The sequence below is a fragment of the Oncorhynchus gorbuscha genome, linkage group LG21 (genome assembly GCF_021184085.1).
Source record: "Oncorhynchus gorbuscha isolate QuinsamMale2020 ecotype Even-year linkage group LG21, OgorEven_v1.0, whole genome shotgun sequence".
NCBI lineage: Eukaryota > Metazoa > Chordata > Actinopteri > Salmoniformes > Salmonidae > Oncorhynchus > Oncorhynchus gorbuscha.
In genome coordinates, this window is record NC_060193.1 from 4,468,086 (window position 1) to 4,478,085 (window position 10,000).

At 48.6% G+C, this 10,000-nt stretch overlaps 1 protein-coding gene across 1 annotated transcript in view; it reads left to right on the forward strand.

Moving 5' to 3' along the window:
- The window catches only part of LOC124007812 (serine/threonine-protein kinase 26-like), a 29,603-nt gene that overhangs the window by 10,028 nt on the left and 9,575 nt on the right, over nucleotides 1-10,000 (forward strand). The window contains exon 7 of the mRNA XM_046318587.1: nucleotides 1,460-1,617. Within this exon, the coding sequence (XP_046174543.1) occupies nucleotides 1,460-1,617 (158 nt within the window). The remainder of the gene's footprint in view (nucleotides 1-1,459; nucleotides 1,618-10,000) is intronic.

The window sequence follows — 10,000 nt, forward strand, 5'->3', positions numbered from 1 at the left end:
AACCAGTAGTTAACCAGTAGCATAGTAAACCAGTAGTTAACCAGTAGCATAGTAAACCAGTAGTTAGCCAGTAGTTAACCAGTAGCACAGTAGTTAACCAGTAGCACAGTAAACCAGTAGTTAACCAGTATCATAGTAAACCAGTAGTTAACCAGTAGCATAGTAAACCAGTAGTTAACCAGTAGCATGGTAAACCAGTAGTTAACCAGTTGCATAGTAAACCAGTAGCATATTAAACCAGTAGTTAACCAGTAGCATAGTAAACCAGTAGTTAACCAGTAGCATAGTAAACCAGTAGTTAACCAGTAGCATATTAAACCAGTAGTTAACCAGTAGCATAGTAAACCAGTAGTTAACCAGTAGCATAGTAAACCAGTAGTTAACCAGTAGCATAGTAAACCAGTAGTTAACCAGTAGCATAGTAAACCAGTAGTTAACCAGTAGCATAGTAAACGAGTAGTTAACCAGTAGTTAACCAGTAGCATAGTAAACCAGTAGTTAACCAGTAGTTAACCAGTAGTTAACCAGTAGTTAACCAGTAGTTAACCAGTAGCAGAGTAAACCAGTACTTAACCAGTTGCGTAGTAAACCAGTACTTAACCAGTTGCATATTAAACCAGTAGTTAACCAGTAGCATAGTAAACCAGTAGTTAACCAGTGGTTAACCAGTAGTTAACCAGTAGCATAGTAAACCAGTTTCCGGGTTAAGCGAGCAGTGTGTCAAGAAGCAGTGTGGCTTGGGACGGTTGTGTGGTAGACCAGTACGACAGCATGTCCCAGTTCCCGCCAATATCCAGCAACTTCACACAGCCATGGAAGAAGAGTTGGGACAACATTCCACAGTCCACAATCAAACAGCCTGATCAACTCTATGTGAAGGAGATGTGTAGCGGTGTATGAGGTACATGGTGGTCACACCAGATACTGACTGGTGTTCTGATCCACACCAGATACTGACTGGTGTTCTGATCCACACCAGATACTGACTGGTGTTCTGATCCACACCCCTACTTTTTATTTTTCAAGGTATCTGTGATCAACAGATGTTTATCAGTATTCCCAGTCATGTGAAATCCACAGATTAGGGAACAATTTAATTCATTGAATGATTTTCATTATATGAACTGTAACTCAGTAAAATATTAGAAATGGTTTTATATTTATGTTCAGTATTACTCACACTACAAAAGTGAAATGTCTCCTCTCCTCTCCTCTCCTCTCCTCTCCTCTCCCCTCTCTCTCCTCTCTCCCGTCTTTCTCCTCTCTCTCCTCTCCCCCCTCTCTCTCCTCTCTCCCCCTCTCTCTCCTCTCCCCTCTCTCTCCTCTCTCCCCCTCTCTCCTCTCCCCCTCTCTCTCCTCCCCCCTCTCTCTCCTCTCTCCCCTCTCTCCTCTCTCTCCTCTCCCCCTCTCTCTCCTCTCTCCCCCTCTCCCCCCTCTCTCTCCTCTCCCCTCTCTGAAGCTGCCAACATCCTCCTCTCTGAGCAGGGGGAGGTGAAGCTAGCAGACTTTGGAGTGGCTGGACAGCTGACTGACACCCAGATGAAGAGGGAGACATTTGTAGGCACACCGTTCTGGATGGCACCTGAAGTCATACAACAGTCTTCTTATGATCACAAGGTAGAGAGAGACATTTGTAGGCACCGTTCATGGTGTCTTAGGTTGCTTTCGTGTCGGGAAGGGTGGTTGACCGTCTAGGAGGGTGGGGTGGTTGACTGTCTAGGAGGGTGGGGTGGTTGACTGTCTAGGAGGGTGGGGTGGTTGACTGTCTAGGAGGGTGGGGTGGTTGACTGTCTAGGAGGGTGGGGTGGTTGACTGTCTAGGAGGGTGGGGTGGTTGACTGTCTAGGAGGGTGGGGTGGTTGACTGTCTAGGAGGGTGGGGTGGTTGACTGTCTAGGAGGGTGGGGTGGTTGACTGTCTAGGAGGGTGGGGTGGTTGGTGGTTGACTGTCTAGGAGGGTGGGGTGGTTGACTGTCTAGGAGGGTGGGGTGGTTGACTGTCTAGGAGGGTGGGGTGGTTGACTGTCTAGGGTGTGGTGGTTGGAGGGTGGGGTGGTTGACTGTCTAGGAGGGTGGGGTGGTTGACTGTCTAGGAGGGTGGGGTGGTTGACTGTCTAGGAGGGTGGGGTGGTTGACTGTCTAGGAGGGTGGGGTGGTTGACTGTCTAGGAGGGTGGGGTGGTTGACTGTCTAGGAGGGTGGGGTGGTTGACTGTCTAGGAGGGTGGGGTGGTTGACTGTCTAGGAGGGTGGGGTGGTTGACTGTCTAGGAGGGTGGGGTGGTTGACTGTCTAGGAGGGTGGGGTGGTTGACTGTCTAGGAGGGAGGGTGGTTGACTGTCTAGGAGGGAGGGTGGTTGACTGTCTAGGAGGGAGGGTGGTTGACTGTCTAGGAGGGTGGTGTGGTTGACTGTCTAGGAGGGAGGGTGGTTGACTGTCTAGGAGGGTGGTGTGGTTGACTGTCTAGGAGGGTGGGGTGGTTGACTGTCTAGGAGGGTGGGGTGGTTGACTGTCTAGGAGGGTGGTGTGGTTGACTATCTAGGAGGGTGGTGTGGTTGACTTTATAGGAGGGTGGTGTGGTTGACTGTCTAGGAGGGTGGGGTGGTTGACTGTCTAGGAGGGTGGGGTGGTTGACTGTCTAGGAGGGTGGGGTGGTTGACTGTCTAGGAGGGTGGGGTGGTTGACTGTCTAGGAGGGTGGTGTGGTTGACTATCTAGGAGGGTGGTGTGGTTGACTTTATAGGAGGGTGGGGTGGTTGACTGTCTAGGAGGGTGGTGTGGTTGACTGTCTAGGAGGGTGGGGTGGTTGACTGTCTAGGAGGGTGGGGTGGTTGACTGTCTAGGAGGGTGGGGTGGTTGACTGTCTAGGAGGGAGGGTGGGGTGGTTGACTGTCTAGGAGGGTGGGGTGGTTGACTGTCTAGGAGGGTGGGGTGGTTGACTGTCTAGGAGGGTGGGGTGGTTGACCGTCTAGGAGGGTGGTGTGGTTGACTGTCTAGGAGGGTGGGGTGGTTGACTGTCTAGGAGGGTGGTGTGGTTGACTGTCTAGGAGGGTGGTGTGGTTGACTGTCTAGGAGGGTGGTGTGGTTGACTGTCTAGGAGGGTGGGGTGGTTGACTGTCTAGGAGGGTGGTGTGGTTGACTGTCTAGGAGGGTGGTGTGGTTGACTGTCTAGGAGGGTCTATATAATGGAGTGTCTTATAATGGAGTGTCTACATAATGGAATGTCTATATAATTGAGTGCCTATATAATGGAGTGTCTGTAATGGAGTGTCTATATAATGGAGTATCTATGTAATGGAGTGTCTATATAATGCAGTGTGTATATAATGGAGTGTCTATATAATGGAGTGTCTATTTAATGGAGTGTCTATGATGGAGTGTTTATATAATGGAGTGTCTATATAATGGAGTGTTTATATAATGGAGTATCTATATAATGGAGTGTCTATATAATGGAGTGTCCATATAATGGATTGTCTATATAATGGAGTGTCTATATAATGGAGTGTCTATAATGGAGTGTCTATATAATGGAGTGTCTATAATGGAGTGTCTATATAATGGAGTGTCTATAGAATGGAGTGTCCATATAATGGAGTGTCTATAATGGAGTGTCGATATAATGGAGTGTTGATATAATGGAGTGTCTATATAATGGAGTATCTGTAATGGAGTGTCTAAATGATGGAGTGTCTATATGATGGAGTATCTGTAATGGAGTGTCTATAATGGAGTGTCTATATAATGGAGTGTCTATAATGGAGTGTCTATATAATGGAGTGTCTATATAATGGAGTGTCTATAACGGAGTGTCTATATAATGGAGTGTCTATATAATGGAGTGTCTATATAATGGAGTGTCTGGATAATGGAGTGTCTGTATAATGGAGTGTCTGTATAACGGAGTGTCTGTAATGGAGTGTCTATATAATGGAGTGTCTATATAATGGAGTGTCTATAATGCAGTGTCTATATAATGGAGTGTCTATATAATGGAGTATCTGTAATGGAGTGTCTATATGATGGAGTATCTGTAATGGAGTATCTGTAATGGAGTGTCTATATAATGGAGTGTCTATATAATGGAGTGTCCATATAATGGAGTGTAGATATAATGGAGTGTTGATATAATTGTCATGCAGGTGAATGAGGACCCAAAAGCGACTTGGCGAAAACAGAGTATTTAATCCAGAATAAACTTTACAAAACAAAAAGCATAATACTACACGTAAAGACGAGAACAGACTGGAGACTTGATCGAGAACTGCAGGTTGCCTCGGGAAGGCACTTGAACCTAGCAGACTCAGACACCTGCTCACCACGCAGCATCTGAGGGAAACACGACACGACAGGGCAAAAACATAGACACAGCACGGTGAATTATAAATGAGGATCCGACAGGGCAGGTACGGGAAACAAGGAGAGAAATAGGGACTCTAATCAGGGAAAAGGATCGGGAACAGGTGTGGGAAGACTAAATGATGATTAGGGGAATAGGAACAGCTGGGAGCAGGAACGGAACGATAGAGAGAAGAGAGAGCGAGAGAGTGAGAGAGGGAGGGGGAGAGAGAGGGATAGAAAGAGGGAAAGAACCTAATAAGCCCAGCAGAGGGAAACGAATAGAATGGGAAGCACAGGGACAAGACATGATAATAAATGACAAAACATGACAGTACCCCCCCACTCACCGAGCGCCTCCTGGCGCACTCGAGGAGGAATCCTGGCGGCAACGGAGGAAATCATCAATGAGTGAACGGTCCAGCACGTCCCGAGACGGAACCCAACTCCTCTCCTCAGGACCGTAACCCTCCCAATCCACTAAGTATTGGTGACCCCGTCCCCGAGAACGCATGTCCATGATCTTATGTACCTTGTAAATAGGTGCGCTCTCGACAAGGACGGGAGGGGGAGGGAAGACGAACGGGGGTGCGAAGAAAGGGCTTAACACAGGAGACATGGAAGACAGGATGGACGCGACGAAGATGTCGCGGAAGAAGCAGTCGCACAGCGACAGGATTGACGACCTGGGAGACACGGAACGGACCAATGAACCGCGGAGTCAACTTACGAGAAGCTGTCGTAAGAGGAAGGTTGCGAGTGGAAAGCCACACTCTCTGGCCGCAACAATACCTAGGACTCTTAATCCTGCGTTTATTGGCGGCTCTCACAGTCTGTGCCCTGTAGCGGCAAAGTGCAGACCTCACCCTCCTCCAGGTGCGCTCACAACGTTGGACAAACGCTTGAGCGGAGGGAACGCTGGACTCGGCAAGCTGGGAAGAGAATAGAGGAGGCTGGTAACCCAGACTACTCTGAAACGGAGATAACCCGGTAGCAGACGAAGGAAGCGAGTTGTGAGCGTATTCTGCCCAGGGGAGCTGTTCTGCCCAAGACGCAGGGTTTCTGAAAGAAAGGCTGCGTAGTATGCGACCAATCGTCTGATTGGCCCTCTCTGCTTGACCGTTAGACTGGGGATGAAACCCGGAAGAGAGACTGACGGACGCACCAATCAAACGACAGAACTCCCTCCAAAACTGTGACGTGAATAGCGGGCCTCTGTCTGAAACGGCGTCTAACGGGAGGCCATGAATTCTGAACACATTCTCGATAATGATTTGTGCCGTCTCCTTAGCGGAAGGAAGTTTAGCGAGGGGAATGAAATGTGCCGCCTTAGAGAACCTATCGACAACCGTAAGAATCACAGTCTTCCCCGCAGACAAAGGCAGACCGGTAATGAAGTCTAGGGCGATGTGAGACCATGGTCGAGAAGGAATGGGGAGCGGTCTGAGACGACCGGCAGGAGGAGAGTTACCCGACTTAGTCTGCGCGCAGTCCGAACAAGCAGCCACGAAACGGCGCGTGTCACGCTCCTGAGTCGGCCACCAAAATCGCTGGCGAATAGACGCAAGAGTGCCTCGAACACCGGGATGACCAGCTAACTTGGCAGAGTGAGCCCACTGAAGAACAGCCAGACGAGTGGAAACAGGAACGAAAAGGAGGTTACTAGGACAAGCGCGCGGCGACGCAGTGTGCATGAGTGCTTGCTTAACCTGTCTTTCAATTCCCCAGACTGTCAACCCGACAACACGCCCATAAGGAAGAATCCCCTCGGGATCAGTAGAAGCCACAGAAGAACTAAACAGACGGGATAAGGCATCAGGCTTGGTGTTCTTGCTACCCGGACGGTAAGAAATCACAAACTCGAAACGAGCGAAAAACAACGCCCAACGAGCTTGACGGGCATTAAGTCGTTTGGCAGAACGGATGTACTCAAGGTTCTTATGGTCTGTCCAAACGACAAAAGGAACGGTCGCCCCCTCCAACCACTGTCGCCATTCGCCTAGGGCTAAGCGGATGGCGAGCAGTTCACGGTTACCCACATCATAGTTGCGCTCAGATGGCGACAGGCGATGAGAAAAATAAGCGCAAGGATGAACCTTATCGTCAGACTGGAAGCGCTGGGATAGAATGGCTCCCACGCCTACCTCTGAAGCGTCAACCTCGACAATGAATTGTCTAGTGACGTCAGGAGTAACGAGGATAGGAGCGGACGTAAAACGTTCTTTTAGAAGATCAAAAGCTCCCTGGGCGGAACCGGACCACTTAAAACACGTCTTGACAGAAGTAAGAGCTGTGAGAGGGGCAGCAACTTGACCGAAATTACGAATGAAACGCCGATAGAAATTAGCGAAACCTAAAAAGCGCTGCAACTCGACACGTGACCTTGGAACGGGCCAATCACTGACAGCTTGGACCTTAGCGGAATCCATCTGAATGCCTTCAGCGGAAATAACGGAACCGAGAAAAGTAACGGAGGAGACATGAAAAGAGCACTTCTCAGCCTTTACGTAGAGACAATTCTCTAAAAGGCGCTGTAGAACACGTCGAACGTGCTGAACATGAATCTCGAGTGACGGTGAAAAAATCAGGATATCGTCAAGATAGACAAAAACAAAGATGTTCAGCATGTCTCTCAGAACATCATTAACTAATGCCTGAAAAACAGCTGGCGCATTGGCGAGACCAAACGGCAGAACCCGGTACTCAAAATGCCCTAACGGAGTGTTAAACGCCGTTTTCCACTCGTCCCCCTCTCTGATGCGCACGAGATGGTAAGCGTTACGAAGGTCCAACTTAGTAAAGCACCTGGCTCCCTGCAGAATCTCGAAGGCTGATGACATAAGGGGAAGCGGATAACGATTCTTAACCGTATAACGATTCTTAACCGTTATGTCATTCAGCCCTCGATAATCCACGCAGGGGCGCAGAGTACCGTCCTTCTTCTTAACAAAAAAGAACCCCGCCCCGGCCGGAGAGGAAGAAGGCACTATGGTACCGGCGCCAAGAGACACAGATAAATAATCCTCGAGAGCCTTACGTTCGGGAGCCGACAGAGAGTATAGTCTACCCTGAGGAGGAGTGGTCCCCGGAAGGAGATCAATACTACAATCATACGACCGGTGAGGAGGAAGGGAGTTGGCTCGGGACCGACTGAAGACCGTGCGCAGATCATGATATTCCTCCGGCACTCCTGTCAAATCGCCAGGTTCCTCCTGAGAAGTGGGGACAGAAGAAATGGGAGGGATGGCAGACATTAAGCACTTCACATGACAAGATACGTTCCAGGATAGGATAGAATTACAAGACCAATTAATAGAAGGATTATGACATACTAGCCAGGGATGACCCAAAACAACAGGTGTGAAAGGTGAACGAAAAATCAAAAAAGAAATAGTCTCACTGTGGTTACCAGATACTGTGAGAGTTAAAGGTAGTGTCTCAAATCTGATACTGGGAAGATGACTACCATCTAAGGCAAACATGGGCGTAGGCTTGTCTAACTGTCTGAAAGGAATGTTATGTTTCCGAACCCATGCTTCGTCCATGAAACAACCCTCAGCCCCAGAGTCAATCAAGGCACTGCATGTAGCACCCGAACCGGTCCAGCGTAGATGGACCGACATAGTAGTACAAGATCTAGATGAAGAGACCTGAGTAGTAGCGCTCACCAGTAGCCCTCCGCTTACTGATGGGCTCTGGCCTCTTACTGGACATGAATTAACAAAATGTCCATCAAATCCGCAATAGAGGCACAGGCGGTTGGTGATCCTCCGTTCCCTCTCCTTAGTCGAGATGCGAATCCCTCCCAGCTGCATGGGCTCAGTCTCAGAGCCAGAGGAGGGAGATGGTTGCGATGCGGAGCAGGGAAACACCGTTGATGCGAGCTCTCTTCCACGAGCCTGGTGACGAAGATCTACCCGTCGTTCTATGCGGATGGCGAGAGCAATCAAAGAGTCCACACTGGAAGGAACCTCCCGAGAGAGAATCTCATCTTTGACCACTGTGTGGAGTCCCTCCAGAAAACGAGCGAGCAGCGCCGGCTCGTTCCAGTCACTAGAGGCAGCAAGAGTACGAAACTCTATAGAGTAATCCGTTATGGATCGATCACCTTGGCATAGGGAAGCCAGGACCCTAGAAGCCTCCCCACCAAAAACTGAACGGTCAAAAACCCGAATCATCTCCTCTTTAAAGTTCTGGTAATTGTTAGAACAATCAGCCCTTGCCTCCCAGATAGCTGTGCCCCACTCTCGGGCCCGGCCAGTAAGGAGTGAAATGACGTAAGCAACCCGAGCTCTCTCTCTAGAGTATGTGTTGGGTTGGAGAGAGAACACAATCTCACACTGGGTGAGAAAGGAGCGGCACTCAGTGGGCTGCCCGGAGTAGCAAGGTGGGTTATTAACCCTAGGTTCTGGAGACTCGGCAGGCCAGGAAGTAACAGGTGGCACGAGACGAAGACTCTGGAACTGTCCAGAGAGGTCGGAAACCTGAGCGGCCAGGCTCTCCACGGCATGGCGAGCAGCAGACAATTCCTGCTCGTGTCTGCCGAGCATGGCTCCTTGGATCTCGACGGCAGTGTTACGAGCGTCTGTAGTCGCTGGGTCCATTCCTCGGTCGGATCCTTCTGTCATGCAGGTGAATGAGGACCCAAAAGCGACTTGGCGAAAACAGAGTATTTAATCCAGAATAAACTTTACAAAACAAAAAGCATAATACTACACGTAAAGACGAGAACAGACTGGAGACTTGATCGAGAACTGCAGGTTGCCTCGGGAAGGCACTTGAACCTAGCAGACTCAGACACCTGCTCACCACGCAGCATCTGAGGGAAACACGACACGACAGGGCAAAAACATAGACACAGCACGGTGATTTATAAATGAGGATCCGACAGGGCAGGTACGGGAAACAAGGAGAGAAATAGGGACTCTAATCAGGGAAAAGGATCGGGAACAGGTGTGGGAAGACTAAATGATGATTAGGGGAATAGGAACAGCTGGGAGCAGGAACGGAACGATAGAGAGAAGAGAGAGCGAGAGAGTGAGAGAGGGAGGGGGAGAGAGAGGGATAGAAAGAGGGAAAGAACCTAATAAGCCCAGCAGAGGGAAACGAATAGAATGGGAAGCACAGGGACAAGACATGATAATAAATGACAAAACATGACAATAATGGAGTGTCTATATAATGGAGTATCTGTAATGGAGTGTCTAAATGATGGAGTATCTGTAATGTATTGTCTATAATGGAGTGTCTATAATGGAGTGTCTATATAATGGAGTGTCTATAACGGAGTGTCTATATAATGGAGTGTCTATAATGGAGTGTCTATAATGGAGTGTCTATATAATGGAGTGTCTATAATGGAGTGTCTATAACGGAGTGTCTATATAATGGAGTGTCTATAATGGAGTGTCTGGATAATGGAGTGTCTATATGATGGAGTGTCTATAATGCAGTGTCTATAATGCAGTGTCTATATAATTGAGTGTCTATAATGGAGTGTCTATATAATGGAGTGTCTATAATGGATTGTCTATAATGGAGTGTCTATATAATGGAGTATCTGTAATGGAGTGTCTATAAAATGGAGTGTCTATAAAATGGAGTGTCTATAAAATGGAGTATCTATATAATTGAGTGTATAACGTAGTGTCTATAAAATGGAGTGTCTA